The following is a 23441-nucleotide window of genomic DNA, read 5'->3' on the forward strand; positions in this document are numbered from 1 at the left end:
ACGCCGGGTTCTACGCCTGGTTCTATGGATTTATTGCAAGACCGTCCTTACGGAAGCGGCGGAGCGAGCGGCAGCGATGGACGAGGACGCGGAAGCGGTTCCTGAAGTTCTGGCAACTTATTCGGTAGAGGGAATTCTACTATCAATAAGTTTTATATGAAAAAAATTAGGAATTTATTTTTTCGCTTTTTTAGAATGAATTTGTATTTTTAATTAAGAATTCTATTTTCATAATATTATTTCTAATTAATTTATAATTTTGTTAATTAATTTTTATTTAATTCTATATGAATTTTGATTTAATTTTCTAATTCTATAATTTTTTTTAATTAAAAAAATATATTCGGTGCGACAATGTCGCACCGAATATAATGGCGGGAACGGCATTAGGTGCGACATTGTCGCACCCGATATGAATTTACCTGCCAATTTTATTAAATTTGGCAGGAAAAAAGCTTGGGCATTTTGTGCGACATGTCGCACCTGAAAGTGTCGCACCTAAATGTGTACTTATTAGGTGCGACACACACCTAATGCCTTTAGCGACGGGTTTTTCGGTGCGACTCTGTCGCACCTAAATTCGCACCTAATAAATTTTTAGGTGCGAAATATGAAGTATTCGGTGCGACAATCGTCGCACCGGATGACGTTTTTTGTCCTAGTGAACTACACTGATACAAGAAGCAGATGACGTGGACGTGGAGGATCGAATAGAGGAAGAAGCTATGGTGGAACTAGCAACTCCAAGCCAACTTGTCAGATTTGTGGCAAAACAGGTCATGCTACAATTGCTTGGTAGCATAGACTGGATGAGTCATACCAAAGCGCTCCTTAAACCAACTCACGGCCACAAGATCAAGCTCGAGCCTCAGCCTTCTTTGCCGGACCAGAGAATGTTGTAGATCCAGCGTGGTACATGGATTCTAGTGCCATAAACCATGTCACATCTGAACTAGCCAACCTTGAAGTTCGATCTGACTATTAAGGAACAGAAAAGGTCATGGTAGGAAATGGTAATTCTCTATCAATTACTCATACTGGTTTAGCTGCCTTACCAAACACAAAACTCAAACCATTATTTCCAAAAAGTATTTTAAGAGTTCCACAAATAAAGAAAAGTCTTGTTAGTGTTTCAAAATTCACTACAGATAACCAAGTTTACATTGAATTTCACCCTGATTTCTGTTTGGTGAAGGACAAGAGCACGGGTGCAGTTCTTCTACGACAGAAACTTGAGAGTGGACTTTATTTGTTGCCAAAAACTACTAGAGAGATCAAGAATTGTAATGTTGTAAGTGTCAGTCCTTGTCGGTCAAATTGTAATGTGTTGTCTGTACAAACTGGTGTTGAGTCTATGGATCAAAATAGGTATGTTGAGTTCAAGTCTGGTTGTTTTACTGCATCTTTGACCGATCAGTTTGATGTTTGGCATAGGCGCTTGTGCCATGCTGGATATAAAACTGTTGCAAGCATCATCAAACATTGTAATATTTCCATCTCAATAAAAGAAAAACCTGATTTTTGCAATGCCTGTCAACTTGGCAAGAGTCATGCTTTGCCGTATCCTATTTCTCACACAAAAACAGCAAAACCTCTAGAACTCATACATACAGATTTATGGGGACCATCACCAATCACAGCAAATCAAGGTTTTAGATACTACATTCATTTCATAGATGATTACTCTAGATTCACTTGGATCTATCCCCTTAAACTCAAATCAGAAGCATTAGGAGTTTTCAAAAAATTTGTTGAAAATTTTTTACACACCAACATTTGTTCTATTCAAAGTGATTGGGGTGGTGAGTATAGATCTTTTACACCTTTTCTCTATGAAAATGGCATTGTTGCTCGTCATTCTTGCCCTCACATACATGCACAAAATGGAAAAGCAAAAAGAAAGCATAGGCATATAGTTGAAACTAGTCTCACAATGCTTGCTCAGTAAAAAAATGTATGTCCTTTTGGTGGGAGGCGTTCTCATCTGCTACCTTTGAAATAAACACTTTAACAACACATGTGTTAGAAGGGTCAAGTCCATATGAAAAACTGTTCAACAAAACACCAAACTATCAATTTCTTCGTGTCTTTGGATGTATGGTTTTTCCACATATTAGACCATACAATAAACATAAACTTCAGTACAGGTCCACAAAATGTGTCTTCATAGGGTATAGCTACTTGCACAAAGGTTACAAAGTATGAGTCCCACGGGTAGAGTCTACATTACACCAAATGCCATTTTCAATGAAGATGAGTTTCCCTTTTTAGACCCGTTTCCTGAGTCAGAAAAGTTGGTTGTTGAAAGTAACCCAGTTGTCATTCCCTTTTCTGTGTCGCAATTTGGTCTCTCTCAGCAACTACCAGGTAATAACAGGTCAGGTCACTCTCAAGGTTCAAATGGTGTTGTTGGACCGGTAATAAGTCCAACGCATCATACTACACACATGTCAGACTCTACTCCATCTCAGGCAGAATCAGCCCAGTCAAAAGTTGCCAAAATAGACCACAAACAGTCAGTCCATTACCCTGTACTGAAACACATACCATTCCACAAATTACCACAAACCCACCATGTCAGGAACCACACACCTCAGCTAACCCAATAACTGAATACCCAGACTCACAAAGTCCTGCTGAAATGTCACTACCTTGTCCAGCTAATCAAATTCCATCTGTTGCCCATCCACACTTGCCATCTTGTCACCCTATGCAAACTAGAGCAAAGTCTGGGATCCACAAGCCAAAAAATTTTAGTGACACAAAACACCCACTAGCTGTTCATGTAGGCCCAACTGAACCTACCTCAGTTTAAAGTGCCATCACCAATCCAAACTGAAAAGCTGCCATGGATAGGGAAATGCAAGCTCTACTTGACAATGGAACATGGTCCTTGGTTCCAAACAGTGCTGATCACAACATTGTTGGAAATAAGTGGGTTTACTAATTGAAGTTCAACTCAGATGGCTCTCTGCAAAGGCACAAGGCAAGGCTTATGGCACAAGGATTCTCACAAACACCTGTAGTTGATTTTTCAGAGACGTTCAGCCCAGTTATCAAGCCTGTAACTGTCAGAGTAGTACTAACATTGGTTATTTACCATGGTTGGGATGTGAAGCAATTGGATGTAAACAATGCTTTTCTAAATGGAGTACTCACTGAAGATGTCTACATGCGTCAACCAGTTGGCTATGTGCACAGTACCAAGCCAGATTATGTTTGTAAACTACATAAAGCCATCTATGGTTTAAAACAAGCACCCAGAGCTTGGTTTGACAGACTCAGGTTAGCATTACTTGGTTGGGGGTTCATTAGTTCAAAAGCTGATACATCCTTGTTCATCTACACTAAAGACCAGGTCTATATACTATTCTTAATGTATGTTGATGACATCCTAGTGACTAGCAACAACCCTGCTGTCATTGACAAGCTCATTGATGACCTCAATTCCAGTTTTGCTCTGAAGAAACTAGGTTCACTTCATTACTTCCTTGGTGTGGAAGCCTACAGAGATAAGTCAGGCTTGTATCTGTCTTAGTCCAAGTACATAGTTCACCTTCTTCAGAAACTGAATATGGCAGGTGTCAAGCCGTGTACTAGCACAGCAGCTCCGAATTCCACTTTGGCCAAGACTGAGGGGGAGCCAATGAAAGATGCATTCTTGTACTGAAGTGTCATTGGAGCTCTACAATATGTGACAGTGACAAGGCCTGACATCTCCTATATAGTAAACAAGCTTAGTCAGTTCTTACAAGCTCGCACAGTAGTAAACTGGCTTGCGTGCAAAAGGGTGCTCAGATATCTTAATGGCACAGTCACACATGGAATCACATTTAAGCCCTCGACACAGCTAGCCTTGACAAGTTTTGCTGATGCAGATTGGGCAAGCTGTCCAGATGATAGAAGGTCCACCAGTGCCTATTGTGTATTCCTAGTTGGTTGTTTGGTTTCGTGGAGCTCAAGAAAGCAAGGAGTTGTGACCAAATCAAGTACATAAACTGAGTACAGAGCTCTTGCACATGCCTCTGCTGAAATTTTGTGGATAAAGTCTCTACTAAGTGAACTCAAAGTGCAACTGTGTCGTATACCTGTGGTGTGGTGTGATAATTAGGAGCAGCATCTATGGCAGCTAATCCGGTGTTACATGCCAGAACAAAACACATAGAGTTGGATATACACTTTGTTAGAGATATGGTGCTAAACAAAAATTTGGAAATTAGGTATGTTCCCACTGATGAGCAAACTGCTGATGTTCTAACTAAAGGTCTGTCAGTGTCCAGATTCCTCAGAATGAAGAGCAAGCTACATGTAGATGAATCTCCCTTTCACTTGAGAGGGGCTGTTAGAGTCACTGATGAGTCAGCAGCCACGTCACATAAAGAAGTGAAGAGAAGAGAAGCGAGATGACGTGGCAAGGAAGTTATTCTCTTACGCAATAACAGATTTTTGTTATTAGATATGTAACATATTTAAACAGTGTATTGTAACTAACTGATGCAGTAATTGATTGAATGAAATTCAGTTAGAGAAGATTTTCTCTCTAACACAAAACCTAGATCGATTGTTCTCTCTATTCTTATCTATTCATTACTTTATGAGTTACAAGCGGAACACCCACGCGTTGCCGTGGTGATTTTATAAGAGCAAATACTAAATAATGATATACTTGTATACTTAAAAGTATCTATTAAAATAAAATATTTAAGATAAGTATGACACATTTTAAAATTATAGTATAATTTTATTTGAAAACAAAATATTAAGATTAAAAGAACATACTAAGAAATTGGTAGCAAATATATACATTTATTTTAAATAAATCATCAAAAAATAAAGAAGACACTGAACTTGAAATTTGATTACTTAACGCATAAATGTTATGACTTATGATATCTTATGGAAATTAACCAAAAATTGTATAATACCAAAATATAAAGAATAATGTAAATGTAAAAAATCGTAATAATTTTACTACATTAAATGTATGGGAGTAGAACTTATTAACCTGTAGAAGTATAGTTACCTGCACATACACAATGAAGCAGCAAAGAAACATCTATTAAAAGACTAATGTTAGTTTCCATTAACAAAAAAAAAAAAAAAAAAAAAAAAAAAAAAAAGAAAGACTAATTTTAGTTAATACTTAATATGAAGGGCAGAAGCTAGAGGTTATAATGAAAAACATTTAACCTAAATCCTTTAACTTTCTTTTCTCTCTCCCTTTAATAATCGGCGAGCAATATACTAAGTACCACAAATAAAAATTAGAGAAAAACAATTCCTTTCCTTCTTCTTCATTGATCGGTGAGCAAATATATACTAAATACCACAAACAAAATCAGGGGAAAAAAATGATCGAGAGAAAAACAGGAAGAAGACTCGAGCTAAAACGGACTTCGACGATGACGATGGCAATAATGGCGATGGTGGTGAAGTCCGTGAGTTCTCGCAGGGGAGACGCGGGAAAGCTTTCCTAGCAACCGGAAACCACTCTTGCACCTTCCGATGGGTATAGTTGTTTTTTGTTTGTATTCTCAACAGGGATCCATTTGTAACTTTTTATTATTATTTCAAATTATATAACTTGAAAATCACTCAAAACTTTTCTTATATACTTCATCTTGTTACTGTTTCAATACTATTTATAGATGCCTTGACTTGACACGGATTATGAGAACAAAGTTTAAAGAAACATCTGGGAAAAAATCATTTCATGATAAGATTTTCAGGAGAACTCGAGAGTATTCGAGTCTGAGTGGTTGATTTCGAAATGGCATAGTTGTAATTTTATTTGTGTATAGGGTCAATTTAATTGAATTATTGATTGATAGAACTCATAGTGGCATAACATTGAATTGTTATTTATGAAAAATCTGGTATGAAGTTAGAACCGAGCATTGGCATTTTCGTAATATTATTGAATGAGAAATTATGTAATTATAAATTTTTTAAAGGGTATTATCGTTGTTTTTACTGTAGACTTAATAGTAATTTGAGTGTATGTGAATAGTGTCACGGTGCTCTCCTTTATTAATATATAATAATTTGCGGCAAAAATATTCATTGTTTTCAATTTGTTGTAGTTTAATACTCATTTTTAAAAGTTACGAGAAAAGTATTCAATGTTAGAATATCCTTTCACCGTTACTATTTGTTGGTTAAAATAGATGGAAAGACACATGTAAGTCATTTAAATGATCAAAATTAAAAAATTAACTTGATTTTGAGGCGCGCCTTTCGCCTTTTAGTCAACCGACCGCTTCAAGGCTTACGCCTGAGAGTGTTTCTGGCGTTCTCCGCCTCGGCCGAAAAAGGCGCCCGCCTCTGGCGGTCAAAACGCCTCAGAGTAGCCTTTTACCGCCTTTGAAATGGGAGTTTTATTTTTTAAAAAAAAAAACTGGGCCAAAATAATCAGTCGGGCTTTTAATTCGGGCATTTTTAAGTTTTTTTTTTAATGAAAATTAACTATAAGTAAATAAAACTATCGGTATGTCAACCGTCTCTCACGCAACAAAACTCTCTCTCTCTCACGTTGATCGTCCCTCAAAATTCTACCGACTCTCAAACTGCTCTCGTCCCTCTCTCACGCTGTTCTCGTCCTCTCTCACGCTGCTCTCGTCCCTCCCTCACGCTGCTACGCTGCTCTCGTCCTCTCTCACGCTGCTCTCGTCCCTCCCTCACGTTGCTACGCTACTCTCGTCACTCCCTCACGCTGCTACGCTGCTCTCGTCCCTCTCTCACGCTGCTTGACGAGGTTGTTGAAGATGTCGGCGAAGAGATCGTGGTTCAGGTTGTAACCGACAATGCTAGTGCTTATAAAAGCCGCGGGGAGACTGTTGATGGAGAAAAGGCAGCGGCTTTATTGGACGCCATGCGCAGCTCATTGCATTGATTTGATGCTTGAGAAGATTGGAGACCTACCGCAACATCGAAATGCTTTAATTAAAACAAAGAACGTAGCCAAGTTCATTTACAACCACAGTTGGGTGTTAAGCTTGATGAGGAAATTAACTGAAAAAGAGATCATTCGGCCAGCCGTCAAAAGATTTGCAACTGCCTTTCTGACGTTGCAAAGGTTTAAAGAGTTGAGACAACCTTTAGAGGCAATGTTTGCTTATGAGGAATGGGCTTCTAGTACATGGGCAAAAAAACCCGAGGGGAAAAAAATGAAGAAAGTCGTTGCTAGAGATGATGCTTTTTGGCGTGGCGTAAACTATGCTCTAAAGACCACCTGGCCTCTAGTTAAGGTGTTGATGATGGTTGATGGAGAAAGAGCTCCGGCAATGGGATTCATTTACGATGGAATGGACAAGGCAAATGAGAAGATAGCGAAGGAATTTAATGGACAAGAGGCTGTCTACAAAGAAATATGGGATATCATCGATACAAAATGGGAGCGTCAACTACATCATGAGCTACATGCGGCGGCTTACTACTTGAACCAACAGCTTCATTACGGGCCTAACTTCCATGTTGACAATGAAGTTAAGGTCGGTTTGTTTAAGTGCATGAATAGGATGATTCCCGATGATGCTTATATGAAAGCAAATGATCAACTTGAAGCTTTCCACCTCAAGCAAGGAATGTTTGGTATGAGGGCAGCACAAGCTTGCTACAAAACACGTTTCACCCGGTATGTTTTTTAAATTTTATGTATTGTCTGATTATGTATCGCTTATATTATTTAATTTTACATCCATAAATGTAGATCGTTGGTGGGCTCAATTTGGTGATGATGCTCCCGAACTTCAAGCTTTCGCGATCAAAGTTCTTAGTCTCACTTGTTCCGCGTCAGGGTGTGAGAGGAATTGGAGCATCTTCAACCAAATTCACACTAAAAAGAGGAACCGGCTATCCACTACTAGGATGAACAAGCTTGCTTTCATCATGTTTAACAAGAAGTTAAAGGATCGCCACTTGAAGTTAACATCTCGACAAAGCAGCAATGGTGAGGAATTTGATCCATTGGTGGTTGATGCCTTGGATTCCGATGATGAATGGTTAATGGGGGAAGCTGAAAATGAGGAATGGGCTGAACACGAGAGTGGAGAAGCCACTACTTCTGGTTCTAAAAGAAAGAGGCCTAGTGAAAACGAAGGACAAAGGAAAAAGAGAGGTAACTATGATCACATAGCTAACGAACATTATTGATTTAGTTGTTGCTCGTATGTAAGTGTTGGAATTGATCTATGGTTTAAGAAAAAGTTTAACGCTTCGTTAAGCGGCGGAATTTTAAAAAATTTCTTTTTCAAGTAAAACAGTTTTTACTAACCTAGACAAAGTGCAAGCACATGTAAATAAAACTAATATGAGCATAATAAATTTACTAACCTCTTTAGAAGCTTGAATGTTGATGAGCCTTCGGAAGGTTGAAAACGTTCGTCTCCCTCGCAGCACGTCTCTCTTTCTTTCCTCGGCAACTCGAGCAACCATGAAAGTTTCTATTACTAAATCACTCGAAATAAAAGGAATCAGTGTGTGGACACTTTTAAACACTACAACTTAAGAACGAGTCTTGAAGTCGCAGAGCTAAACACTAGGTCAAATGACGACCTAGGTGCCAAAAAAATAAAACGAAATTGACTAGAGAGAGAGAGGAGAGGGGCGGCCAAGCTAGAGAGAGAAGCTCTCAATCTCTAAAACTTGGGATGAATGAAATATGAAGAATGAGGCTCCTATTTATAGGAGAGGCTTTACCTTCAATAAAGTAGTTTCCTCTTCTATATTGAATATCACATATTCATGAACAAATCCCTTGTTTCCCTTTTTCATTTTGGGCGTGTAAGGCATTACCTATGCCACATGGATTTGTTTCCTCATTTATCTTCTCCCCCTTTGGCCGAATTCCTCTATGCCTTGCATAGGTAATTTGTTTGCTCTTTTTCTTTTGGCAAGTATCTTGATACATTTATGCACAAAATATTCTCTCTCTCTTTGGGTATGTTGGGCGCCCATATTGTCTAGACAAGTCTTCTAGAAGCTTTTCCATTTATTCAGGACAACATGAAAAAGGCCCATTAAGAATTTTCAATAAAATTCTTATGAAATGAAAATAATCCACAAGGCCCAATAAATCTAATTTTGGCCGAGTGACATTAAGTCATCAAATGACATTGTCAAAAAATTTATTGACATTCATTTCATGCTATGTCTCAAAAGACAAAAATACTCTTTTGACAATTTTCGTTCTTGTTTTGACTTAGCTTCCAATTTAACTATTCCTAATCGATGTGATTCGTGACAGCGACCTCATGGATCCAAATGAACAAAGCTTGAGGTAAAATACTTGGACTCAAAAGTTCACAAACCTTTTCCAAGTTTAGCTTAATGTCAACTGACTCCACTAAAGAGTTGACACTAAAAATCTCTCGGTTCAAATGAATTTATTTTCTACTCAAGAATTCAACGTAATTGTAATGAGCGGATCCACAGAATATTATCAGTGTTTACCCTTCATGAATATCATCAGCTAGTCGGGATTTACAAAATTACCATTTTACCCTTCTAGCTGTTATTTCCTTAACTACTTTGTCGTTTGTGAATAAGTTAGAAACAATGTATTGACGAGGAGCTAACAAGTCACATTGTTTCATCCAAAAGAGTCAAGACTCAATTTGGACACTTTCCAGTTCATTGTAACTCCCGTAACTTCTTCGTAGTGGCCCCGTTTATTCACATTCCAAGGAACAAAGCATGAGGTGATATACATTGCATTTCAGCAATCTTGTACATGAATTCCATATCTATGAGAACTTCACAAAGTTACTCATGATATTCTCACAACTTAGTACTTCACCAATAGGCCCTGTTCAGAATCACATAGTGAGTCCGAACTCTGACTTTCTCAAATGAGAATACGTAAGTTGTGAAATGGCATGTCTCATTTCAGGATTAAGGTAAGCACGATGCAATTCATACGTAGTGACTTCGAGACATAAGGGGTTAAATGGTTTGTTCTTATTTTATCTCTAGAAGTGCACTGGTCAATTCATTACCTTCAGAAGATACCTAGAAGAACTATAGAGTCTCCAACTCTCAATGCCCCATAACCAGACATCATAGATTCTCCTAACAATCGTACTGAGGTCAATAGTCCTTTGACCCTTAGATTGCGAATATATCGTTTTAAGCAAACTATGAAGAGTTTGTTCATGCAAATCTACATTTGTCTCTTCGTAAGTTGTTTAGTTTGTTTATGGACTAAAGACTAATGTTTTATCACAAAGCTTCAAACAGACAAGGAAGAATGAATGAACGTTTCAACTTTTTATTAATGAATAAGCAATTACAAGCAAGAGTCTTCGTGAGACTTTATTACATCAAATGTACAAAATAAAGACTACAACTCTTCTTGTGGGCACCATTGACAACAAACTCCCACTTGACTCAAAGAAGATGTGTGTAGTCCTTCATGCCTAATCCCTCTCGATGTTGGTCGAAGACCTTGTTCGCTAGGGCCTTGGTGAATGGATCTGCTAGGTTGTCCACTGTTGAGATCTTCTTCACTTCCACGTCTCCGCGCTGCAAGATCTCTCGAATCAAATGGTATATGTTTAGGGCGCTTATGGCTTCGAGGTTCCTTTGAGTTAGCGACAGCCCCACTATTATCACAATAAAGGGTCATGAGCTCGTCGACGTTTGGAACAACTTCCAAATACTTAAGGAATTTTCTAAGCCATACAGCCTCTTTAGATGCTTCATAAGCAGCCACATATTCTGCTTCCATTGTGGAGTCAGCAATACAAGATTGCTTAATACTCCTCCACACAACAGCTCCACCATTAAGGATGAACACAGATCCCGAAGTGGATTTCCTGGAATCCTTATCCGCTTTAAAATCGGAGTCGGTATATCCCGTCATAGTCAGGTCAGTACCTGAATATGTAAGCATCAAGTTCCTAGTTCTTGCGAAGATACTTGAGAACATGCTTAACAGCAATCCAGTGCTCGGGTCCAGGGTTGGATTGGAAACGGCTAACTACGCCAACGAAAAAACATATATCAGGTCTAGTGCAGAGCATAGCATACATGAGGCTTCTTACGGCAAAGGCGTAAGGAATTTTCCTCATGTCTTCAATCTCTTGTGCAGTCTTGGGAGACTGGTCCTTAGAGAGTGAAACTCCATGCCTAAAGGGTGTTTGGCCCTTCTTGGAGTTTTGCATCGAGAAGCGATCCATCACCTTATCAATATAAGATGCTTGAGAGAGCGACAGGGTCCGGTTTTTCCGATCTCGAAAGATTTGGATCCCCAGAATGTACGCGGCTTCTCCTAGATCCTTCATATCGAATTGCTTTGCTAACCAGACCTTAACCTCAGATAATTTACCCACATCGTTACCTATGAGTAATATATCATCGACATATAATACCAGAAACACAACTTTGCCTTCGTGTATTAACTTGTAAACACAAGGCTCATCTATTGACTGTTCAAAGCCGAAGCTTTTCACAGTTTCATCGAATCTAATATTCCATGACCTAGATGCCTGCTTGAGTCCATAAATGGACTTAAGTAACTCACAAACCTTGGTCTCTTGACTTTTTTCCACGAAACCGTCTGGTTAAGCCATGTAAATGCGCTCGTCAAGATTGCCATTCAGGAAGGCTGTCTTGACATCCATTTGCCAGATCACATAGTCGAGAGCTGCAGCTATGGATAGGAGTATGCGGATGGATTTAAGCATCGCGACTGGCGAGAAGGTTTCTTCATAGTCAATCCCTTCTTGTTGGGTATAACCCTTAGCCACAAGTCGTGCTTTGAACGTCTCGACGTTCCCATCCGGACCCCTTTTCTTCTTGTATATCCACTTACACCCTATGGGTTTAATCCCTTCAGGAAGGTCTACAAGTTTCCAGACTTTGTTGACATACATCGAGTGCATTTCAACTTTCATGGCGTCAAGCCAAAGGTTTGATTCAGAACAAGCCATTGCTTGGCTATAGGAAACAGGGTCATCCATGTCAGAGACGGCTACGAGAGAGTCTCCATAGGACATGTACCTGTCAGGCTTTTAAGTAGCCCTCCCACTATGTCGAAGTACTACTTGACGAGATTCTGATGAGTTATGTTGTGTTTCAGTTGGGGTAAGAACAATTCTTAAAGATGAGGTAGAAGCTTCCTCACCCAACTTTTCTTCAAGCACAATTTTGCTTCTAGGTTTTGCATCCTTCATAAAATCCTCATCAAGGAAACGAGCATTCGTGCTAACGAAAGTCTTATCGTCCTCGGGACTATAGAAAATGAAACATTTGGTTTCCTTTGGATATCCCACAAACAGGCACAATTCTGACCTACTAGCCAACTTGCTAGTCTTTTGCCTTAGCACATGTGCAGGGCAACCCCAAATTCGGATGTGGCCCAGATTTACTTTACGGCCAGTCCATCTTTCATAAGGAGTACCAGGAACCGTTTTCGACGAAACTTGGTTCTGAATGTAAGCGGCTGTTTCGAGGGCATACCCCCAAAAGGAAAGAGGGAGTGATGAGTAACTCATCATTGATCTAACCATCTCCATAAGAGTTCGGTTTCTTCTCTCTGACACTCCGTTTTGTTGAGGTGTGCCAGGTGCGGTAAGCTGAGAAGCGATACCTTCTTCTTTAAGAAAGTCATCAAACTCTCCAGACATATACTCACCACCTCGATCAGATCGAAGGGTTTTGATCACTTTGCCAGTTTGCTTTTCCACTAAAGCCCTAAAGACCTTAAATACGTTAAAGGTCTCGGATTTGTGTTTGAGCAAATAGACAAAACCATATCGCGAGTAATCATCAGTGAAGGTAACGAAGTATTCGTATCCTCCACGTGCCTGTTGGCTGAGCGGACCACATACATCAGAATGTACTTGTTCCAGCAACTCAGTGGATCTTCGACCCTTATCGGAGAAAGGTCGCTTAGTCATTTTTCCTTCTATGCAGGATTCACAAGTAGGTAGTGAACCTATTGCAGAGGCTTGGAGTGGACCGTCCCTCACAAGTCTCTTAATCCTATCTAGACTGATATGACCAAGTCTTAAGTGCCATAGGTACGTTGATTTTGTTAGATCGGAGGATTCAGAAAGTTTGATCCTCTTTGGCTCCCTAATTAGATCATTATCTGTTTCGGTGTCTAAAAGAGAAGGTTGAGTGTGATAGATGTACAACAGAGAATTCTTCATACATGCATCAGTGATAAAAGAATTATCAGGAAACGAAATACGAATTCCATTCTTAATGAACTTTAAACAATAATCTTGCTCAAGAAGACGAGCAACGGATATTAAGTTCTTCCCAAAGGTAGGAACAAAATAAACATTTTTCAAGTTTAAAGTGCGGTCTTCAAAAGACAGCGTCACGGATCCCACAGCCTTCGCAGACACCAGGCTCCCATCACCCAATTTGAAACAGAACTCGCCTTCCTCTAAGCTTTTTTTTTTCTTGAAACCATTCAAGGAACAACAAATATGGTTAGTAGCAGCGGAGTCAAGAATCCACGTTGATACATTATCAGCTACTAAGCATGCTTCGGTAACTAGTACAATACTATGTTCCTTTGCTTTGAGATAGGCAGGACAGTTCTTTTTATCGGCCTTGTGAGGTCTCTTCTTAGTTCCAGAGGCGGAGGCTTTTTGCTCAGTAGCATGTGCCTCTCCTTGATTCCTCTTTCTCTTAGTGAGACCTATAGCAGTGTGAAGTTCCTTCATACGCTTGGTAACAGTGTACTGTAGCTTGTTTATGGAGTAGTTCATCTTGGAGGTATCAAGAGATGCGGGGAGAGTTTCTAAGATCATATCTATGACATTCTTCCCATCAATCTCAGATTCTAGGATTTCCATTTTATTCAGAAAACTAATGATCAGTATCATAAAATCTCCAACAGGAGTCCTAGCCTTCATATGACAGTTCATAAACTGTCGGACTGCTTGTTGCCTTGCTTGACGCCTTTGCCCTCCAAACATCTCATGGAGATTGTTGAGCATGTCGGCCGCAGTCTCGATGTCACGATGTTGTTGTTTCAACACATTGTTCATTGATGCTAAGATATAGCACCTCACAATCTCATCGGAGCAGAGCTAGGCCGCTAAGGCGTCTTTGTCCTCTTGAGTCGAATCATCATTCGTCAGAGGATGACATGGGGTGGTGAGTACCCATTTGTTCTTGTTAATGGTAGGTATTATGTTGAGGTTATGTTTCTAATTAACGTAGTTTTTGGTTTCGAGTTTGTTTGAGGAAAGGATGATCGAGAGAGGTTTGAGAGACATTTTGCCTATAAAAGTTGAAACAAGTTTATGATTAGTCTTTTGGTTTAGGATTTAAGTTTCTTTAAGACTTGATTAAATCCAAAGGTGTTATAAACCAAACGATAATTTACTCATTCGAGGGAAGGCCGCAAAAAATCTCCATTTATAAGTAAATGACACATCATTAATGCTTAGACAAGATGTCAATACACCAATTTTGACCGGCCACCTTTTAAATTGGTTTGATCACTCACATCCTTTCGCAGAGCCTCGATGGAGGATTACTAGGGATTGAGTCTAAGTGTGTAACCAACCACTTAGTCCAAAAGATCGATTTTGAAAAACAATCCACCGAGGGGAGGTCTTGTCTCATTGTCTCACTTTCGGACTTAGCTCATTGAGTAATGATCAGTGCAAAGCGCCATTGAGTACTCTCATTAAGAGAGGGCCACGAGGGTGACTCTTAGTCTGGCGACAATTGCAGTTTTCATTAGTGTTGGGGATCGTGAGTTACAAACAACAAGTATAACCCTCCTACTTAGTTTTTGGAGTTGGTACATCGACTCTTATAAGTTCGGAAACAGATTTCCTAGTTAGAGAGCGACAAAGCGGACAACTAGAAGAGAATCCTAGAAGTTTATGTTTAGAGCAGTGTTAGTGCATAAAGGCACAATGGACATACTCGGATCTTTTCCTATTTTCTATTTCGGGAAAGTGCATGAGGGAAGTATGAACTTCAACTCACTCGAACACTTGAAAGTTTGAGATTACACATCTTTTTATTTTTCGGCTTGTCTACCAGGAGACCTCCCACTCAAATTTTCAAGAGCATATAGATTTTGAACATATGTGATATAGATATAGTTTTGAAAACATTTTGAAAATTTATTTGATTTGGATGACAAAATATTTTCATGTTTGAAAACGAAAACGGTTTTTCAAGATTCAAACTAGTTTTGTAAAAATTCAATTTCAAGTTCAATTTTCAAAATCAAAACATTTTAATCTTATGAAAAACATTTTTGCTCAAGAAAATTTTCTCATTAGAGTTCTATAACTCATGGTAGTGGGGCTGAAAATCCGGATTTTTAAAAAACTGGACTTTCGGAACAGCCGTGTACCTCGGAGTAAAATCGCCATAACTGGCGGCTCCAATGTCCTTTTGACCCAAAACTGGTGGCATTGGAAAGAGGACAGACAGACCTTTAATTTGATTCAAGAATGATCAAATTTCAATTTCTGAGCAGAGAGTTATGCCACTTTTACTGCGGGTTTTACTCAAACTCGAAGAAAAAGAAATAATTAAAGTTCGGTCTTTTAGGTGCGAAAAAGAATCGAGTGTAACAGAACGTTTTAAGAAGTTGTTAAAGCTTTTATTTGTGTTTTATTAATATGGTAATAACAAGGTATAAAAGAAATAACAACAAGCATAAAACGATTCAAGTAAATAAAAGAAACTAGCAAGACAATATAACTAGTCACAAAAATTACTCGAAAATTTCTCAAACTTAAAAACACGTTTTTTAATATAAAAAATTAAAAACTTTTAGAACTGATTCTAATGTGTTTTAATAACATCCCAAACTCATAGAAAATCAACATGATTTTTAATTTAAAGGCAAGAGCAATAAATTAAAAAAAAATCTAAGATAACAATTCTAACTTGTCACAAAAATAGTAAACTTTCGAAAACGATTTTCAAGCTCATAATTTTAAATACATGTACATGCATATCTTTGACCATAGCTCTGATACCATTTGATGGAATTGATCTAGGGTATAAGAAAAAGTTTAACGCTTCGTTATGCGGCGGAATTTTAAAAATCTTCTTTTTCAAGTAAAACAGTTTTTACTAACCTAGACAAAGTGCAAGAACATGTAAATAAAACTAATATGAGCATAATAAATTTACTAACCTCTTTAGAAGCTTGAACGTTGATGAGCCTTCGGCAGGTTGAAAACGTTCGTCTCCCTCGCAACACGTCTCTCTTTCTTTCCTCGGCAACTCGAGCAACCATGAAAGTTTCTATCACTAAATCACTCGAAATAAAAGGAATCAGTGTGTGGGCACTTTTAAACACTACGACTTAAGAACGAGTCTTGAAGTCGCAGAGCTAAACACTAGGTCAAATGACGACCTAGGTGCCAAAACAATAAAACGAAATTGACTAGAGAGAGAGAGGAGAGGGGCGGCCAAGCTAGAGAGAGAAACTCTCAATCTCTAAAACTTGGGATGAATGAAATATGAAGAATGAGGCTCCTATTTATAGGAGAGGCTTTACCTTCAATAAAGTAGTTTCCTCTTCTATATTGAATATCACATATTCATGAACAAATCCCTTGTTTCCCTTTATCATTTTGGGCGTGTACGGCATTACCTATGCCACATGGATTTGTTTCCTCATTTATCTTCTCCCCCTATGGCCGAATTCCACTATGCCTTGCATAGGTAATTTGTCTGCTCTTTTTCTTTTGGCAAGTATCTTGATACATTTATGCACAAAATATTCTCTCTCTCTCTTTGGGTATGTTGGGCGCCCATATTGTCTAGACAAGGCTTCTAGAAGCTTTTCCATTTATTCATGACAACATGATAAAGGCCCATTAAGAATTTTCAATAAAATTCTTATGAAATGAAAATAATCCACAAGGCCCAATAAATCTAATTTTGGCCGAGTGACATTAAGTCATCAAATGACATTGTCAAAAAATTTATTGACATTCATTTCATGCTATGTCTCAAAAGACAAAAATACCCTTTTGACAATTTTCGTTCTTGTTTTGACTTAGCTTCCAGTTTAACTATTCCTAATCGATGTGATTCGTGACAGCGACCTCATGGATCCAAATGAACAAAGCTTGAGGTAAAATACTTGGACTCAAAAGTTCACAAACCTTTTCCAAGTTTAGCTTAATGTCAACTGACTCCACTAAAGAGTTGACACTAAAAATCTCTCGGTTCAAATGAATTTATTTTCTACTCAAGAATTCAACCTAATTGTAATGAGCGGATCCACAGAATATTATCATTTGAACTAATTCGAATCTCGTGACCCATGATCCTTAGGAAGGGCTCAATCCCAGACCAGGCTCGCTCCAGGCAAGGCAGATTCAATTCTCCCCCAGACCCGGCATAAGAAAAGGGCTTTAGCGAAGAAAGAGATGAAAGTTTTCCCCCAATCCTCGCTCGGGACGGGAGGGCTTTAGCTAGACATAAAAGAGATACTACAACATCTGAAGGAGCAAATACAAGTTCAATCATTAATAGGACGAAATACCAATACCCATCATTGAAAGATTCATAACTTCATTTATTAATACTGGCTTATATTAAATATAGAGATTTTTTCCATTAAAGAAATGTTCTATAATGCATGAAACACCCTATTATATTTATTCCTTAGTATATATATTATATCTAAGACATATAAATTGACTTGTTCAGACATAATGTAATCCTGAAAGGTTTTCAATAATGGCCACTTTTTTTTACTACCCAAGGTTTCGATGCATTTAGAAATCGAGAACTTTCTACTGGAGCAGGTGCTATCCGAGAACAATTAGCCGATTTGGATTTACGAATTATTATAGATTATTCGTTATTAGAATGGAAAGAATTGGGGGAAGAAGGCCCCACAGGTAATGAATGGGAGGATCGAAAAGTTGGAAGAAGACAAGATTTTTTGGTTAGACGTATAGAATTAGCTAAACATTTTATTCGAACAAATATAGAACAGCTAGCAGCATACAAGTACTATAATGTGCCTCTCCATGAGTGTCTGGTAACCAAGTATGTAAGGGTATAATCGGCAATTTAACAGCAAAAGCAATAAAAAATCCAATATAGAAGAGGATTTCTAGTTCTACAGGATACGAGTGATTCGCTGATGTTTCAAAATTTAATGTTGGTTCATTCGAACCAGCTAGACCCGGTCTGGATCAACCCTTAACGAGTAATCCTAATGTGGGTGGATTTGGTCAAGGGGCATTGAATATTAGATTTGGGGAGAGACATGAACAAAATTATAATTAAAAAAAAATCGTAGCAAAAAGAAGTAGTAGTTAGGTATTTGGCCTATATATACAAATCAAAACCGGTTAGATCTTTACTCGGAGTAGAGCATAAACCTAAAAGAATTCAAGAGGACCATTCAGGAACAAGAAAATTACATTGTAATTTGACGAGATACCGGACATAAAAGAGAATGTGAGATAATTGGGCTTGTATTATCGCTCAAACAAAATTATCAACAATTCTCCGATCTTACCAAATGCTACGTACTACTTTATTTATATAGTAGCTTGTAAGCCAATTGATCTGTTGTGGAATAACAGACGCCACCCAACGGGTCCTTTCTTGGTTGGACTCGTCAAGGTAAGTTGGGATATCCCCAGCTATCGTGAGTTATTAATGGCTCTCAACGTTAAGTTGTAAACATTACCAGATTTGTTTACCATTCATGAATATCATCAGCTAGTCGCGATTTACAAAATTACCATTTTACCCTTCTAGCTGTTATTTCCTAAACTCCTTTGTCGTTTGTGAATAAGTTAGAAACAATGTATTGACGAGGAGCTAACAAGTCACATTGTTTCATCCAAAAGAGTCAAGACTCAATTTGGACACTGGCCAGTTCATTTATTCACATTCCAAGGAACAAAGCATGAGGTGATATACATTGCATTTCAGCAATCTTGTACATGAATTCCATATCTATGAGAACTTCACAAAGTTACTCATGACATTCTCACAACTTAGTACTTCACCAATAGGCCATGTTCAGAATCACATAGTGAGTCCGAACTCTGACTTTCTCAAATGAGAATACGTAAGTTGTGAAATGGCATGTCTCATTTCAGGATTAAGGTAAGCACGATGCAATTCATACGTGGTGACTTCGAGACATAAGGGGTTAAATGGTTTGTTCTTATTTTGTCTCTAGAAGTGCACTGGTCAATTCAGTATCTTCGGAAAATACCTAGAAGAACTATAGAGTCTCCAACTCTCAATGCCCCATAACCAGACATCATAGATTCTCCTAACAATCGTACTGAGGTCAATAGTCCTTTGACCCTTAGATTGCGAATATATCGTTTTAAGAAAACTATGAAGAGTTTGTTCATGCAAATCTACATTTGTCTCTTCGTAAGTTGTTTAGTTTGTTTATGGACTAAAGACTAATGTTTTATCACAAAGCTTCAAACAGACAAGGAAGAATGAATGAACGTTTCAACTTTTTATTAATGAATAAGCAATTACAAGCAAGAGTCTTCGTGAGACTTTATTACATCAAATGTACAAAATAAAGACTACAACTCTTCTTGTGGGCACCATTGACAACAGTAAGTTCTAATGTGAATCAAATTGATTATGTATAGGCAAGGAGACAACGTTGTTTGATCACCTAGATGATGACGAGGACACGGAAGATGATGACGATTTTTCAGAAAACGAAGAGCTAGACTATGATTTGTTTGATTAGTGTCGTCGAGTTTAATTTATATTTGAGTCTAAAACTCCTTTTTTTTAGTTTTTGTTTTTAAACTTATGAAAACATGAAAATTACTATGAATTTTAAATATATTATATATTTTCTATATTATTTTTGAGGCTTACGCCTCGTACCGCCTAAAGGCTTACCGCCTCCGCCTAGAAATGGATTTCGCCTAAATTCCCGCCTCCGCCTTATTAAACATTGTAGAAAATAAATAATTTTAAATTATAAAATCAAATAAATTTCTTCTAACTCTTTATTTATTGTTAGTTTAACATATTTGTAACTCATTTAAAATTAAAGAGTATTAAAAAAAATTCAATATTAAAATAAACGAAAATGCAGTAGAGGAGTAAAAAATTTAAGTCAAGTATAGAGAAAAAAAAAACTATTTTTTTATTTTTTTAAATATTATAAAAATATGATGTTTATTTTTTTAATTTTGCTCATCTAGATGACTTATATTTATATTTCCATTCATTTTAACAGACAAGTAGTAATGGTGAAAATATATTGTAACATTGATTATTTTTCTCACAATTTTTAAAGAATGAGTATTAAAATACAAATAAATCGAAAACATTGAATATTTTTACCGCTAAATATCTCTTACTTAATTATTAGTACAATGATGTATTGGTGATGCATATCCCTTGTCACTTTTTTATTAGCATTATCAAACATTGATGAATTTTTCGAGGAAGTGCGAAAGCTCTCGATGGATCATTATTTTCAAGCTAATAAAAATTAGAATATCTTTAATCGTATCTTTATCCAAGATGCTTCACATGTTTTAGGAAAAGAATAATAACGTTACTCTACCTCTACCCAACTGCACGTTGACGTTCTTAGCCGTTGTCCTACAAAAAGAATTCCAATTTTATGAGAGTGGAAAAAAAAATGGCAGCCCCAAAAAAAGCCATAGCACTACAACTATCTATATTCCTTTTAATCATCCAAACCTCTTTAGCTTCTTCATCATCAATTCCACAAAGCTTCATCCAATGCGTCTCTCTATATTCCCAAATTTCCATACTCCCACTGTTGTCGACAGTCTTCTTCACCCCAGAAAACTCTTCTTTCTCGGCCGTGCTACAATCTCCGGCGCAGAACGTCCGATACTTATCTCCGTCAACGCCAAAACCTGAGTTCATCTTCGCTCCGCTGCACGACTCCCACGTTCAGGCCGCCATAAAATGCGCAAAAAAGCTCGGAATCCACCTCCGGTTCCGCAGCGGCGGTCACGACTACGAGGGCCTCTCGTATGCCTCCGAGATCGAAACGCTCTTCGCTATAGTAGACCTCGCAAATCTCCGTGTAGTCGACGTAGACATAGAGGACGGCTCGGCGTGGATCCAAGCCGGCGCTACGAACGGCGAAGTTTACTACAGGTACATGATAAAGTGTCGGCGATTACTCTGGATGCTATAAATTTTGTTTTTACATTTTTGGCCCATTTTTAATTTCTTTTAAAAGAATTTACCTTTCTTTTAATTAAATATGCTCTGGACTACTACAGGATTGCCCAGAAAAGCCGAGTCCACGGCTTCCCAGCTGGGATCTGCACCACTCTTGGAATCGGCGGTCATTTGACCGGCGGTGCTTACGGCGCCATGATGAGAAAGCACGGCCTGGCGGTCGATAACGTCCTTGACGCTAAGATCGTGGACGCTAACGGTGAGATCTTAGACCGGGAAGCCATGGGAGAGGAGTTTTTCTGGGCCATTCGTGGCGGTGGAGGAGCAAGTTTTGGGGTCATACTTTGGTGGAAGATCAAGCTCGTGCCAGTCCCGGAGATCGTGACGGTGTTCACCGTCACAAAGACGCTGGAACAAGGCGCTATGAAGACGCTTCACCGATGGCAACAAGTGGTGGACAAGCTGGACGAAGATCTTTTCATCCGAGTCATGATTCAACCGGCGATTAGCAAGGCAATAACGGGTAAGAAGAACACAACCAGGAGGACTGTTTCCACTGCCTACCAAGCCCTATTTCTCGGTGATACAAAGAGGGTCCTTAGAGTCATGCGTAAGAGCTTTCCCGAGCTAGGGCTGAATAGAAAAGATTGTATTGAGATGAGTTGGATCGAGTCCGTCCTTTACATCGCCGGAAGCCCTAGCGGAACCCCGACCGAGTCCTTGTTACAAGGGAAACCGGCGTCCGCGGTCTCTTTCAAAGCCAAGTCCGATTTCGCGAAAAACCCTATCCCCGAAACCGCCATGGAAGGGGTTTGGAAGAGGTTCTTGCGAGAAGATAACCCCTTTATGATTTGGACCCCGTACGGAGGGAAAATGAGCGAGGTTTCGGAGACCGAAACGCCGTTCCCACACAGAAACGGGACGATATTCATGATCCAATACCTGACAGTTTGGTTCGACGGCGAAAAAGGGAATGATAAGCACGTGAGTTGGATCAGGAACCTCTACGCTTACATGGCTCATTACGTTTCCAAGTCTCCGAGAGAGGCTTATGTGAACTACAGAGACCTCGATCTCGGGATGAACACGCGCAAGCACACGAGCTACGACGAAGCCAAGGTTTGGGGTGAAAAGTATTTCAAGATTCATAACTTTGACAGACTTGTTCGAGTCAAGTCTAGAGTTGACCCACATAACTTCTTCAGGCACGAGCAAAGTATTCCCACTCTTTCTTGAATCTTTGATTGATTGCAATAATCGAAGCCGGAAAAAGTCATAAAAATGAGCTGGACTTGTCGTATTACGTTATTGGAATGTGGCGTCATGCTATTGCGTGTGTTTAATTACACTTTTTATTTTTAATAAAGTTTGTTTAATTACACTTGCTCCCTCGTTTCAAGGCTTTTCCATGTTTGCTAAAATACCGAATTAATTCCCATTAATTTGACCACTGTGACTGGAATAAATTTGTTGTCAAGCATACATGTGTATGCTTCCATATTGAAAATTGATATTGTTTAAAAAGGGAAATAATGTCAACCATCGTTACATAAGTAAAGTTGAGTTTATAAATTACGTCGACTTCTCAATCAGGGTAATTAGCTGAATTAATTTATACCTTTATATATCATCTTACCTCACAAGTCTATGGTCCATAAAGTCGAGCATGGCATGTGCAATCCAGGTGGACTCCATGCGAGCTAAACCTCCCCTGACTTATTTGAAAAATAGTTCTTCATATAATTCATTATGAAAAATAATTACATATTATAACCTCAATTTTCTGACTTATTTTAAAAAATAATTACCACTATAACTTATTTTAAAAATAATTATTACAGCTTAAAGCTTCAATAATAATTGTTTGACATGAAAAATCACTTTCAAAACAGTCTCGACTATTAAGATGAAGATGAGTCGATTTAGATTTATAGAGATGGGCATCAATATTCCGTAAGGAGATAAAAATGACAATAATATTGATAAAACATAGTGCGTAAATATGATCCATAATCTTTTATTTATAGATGTAGGAGGCGGTAGGCGAGCTCCGGTCTTCTAGGGTCATGTCGTACGTCGAATTTAGGCTACGTCAAGCCACGTGTCTTCTTTGAACGGGTCTAGGATGAACGGTTTAAAGATTCGAAATGTGGATGATGTGCGTTGTATGGGTCTTCAGGGAAGCGGGTAAGTTTGCTGAGCGAGCGGACCTTTGCTTAGGTGAGCTTGCAAATACGGATTAAGCTGACCTTTACCAAAGCAAGCTCGGCCAATTTGATGATTATTCAAGACCTCGAGCTGAGTATATGCTG

General features: G+C 38.5%; 2 protein-coding genes across 2 annotated transcripts; both read left to right on the forward strand.

Moving 5' to 3' along the window:
- Positions 1-6824: 6824 nt before the first annotated feature.
- On the forward strand, positions 6825-18166 carry LOC149384822 (uncharacterized). The gene is made up of 5 exons (XM_089626168.1): positions 6825-7623; positions 7709-8116; positions 17760-17855; positions 17949-18016; positions 18140-18166. The coding sequence occupies exons 1-5, from the start codon at positions 6840-6842 to the stop codon at positions 18164-18166; spliced, it is 1383 nt and encodes a 460-aa protein (XP_089482294.1). The 5' UTR covers positions 6825-6839.
- Positions 18167-20538: 2372 nt separating this feature from the next.
- On the forward strand, positions 20539-22643 carry LOC149384823 (monolignol oxidoreductase AtBBE-like 13). Its single transcript, XM_089626654.1, has 2 exons — positions 20539-21102; positions 21231-22643. Exons 1-2 carry the CDS (start codon positions 20594-20596, stop codon positions 22363-22365), a joined length of 1644 nt encoding a protein of 547 aa, XP_089482780.1. The 5' UTR covers positions 20539-20593; the 3' UTR covers positions 22366-22643.
- Positions 22644-23441: the final 798 nt, after the last annotated feature.

The sequence above is a fragment of the Urtica dioica genome, chromosome 9, assembly GCF_054948205.1.
Source record: "Urtica dioica subsp. dioica isolate 48M chromosome 9, U.dioica_male_clone48M_v1_H2, whole genome shotgun sequence".
Taxonomy (NCBI): Eukaryota; Viridiplantae; Streptophyta; class Magnoliopsida; order Rosales; family Urticaceae; genus Urtica; species Urtica dioica.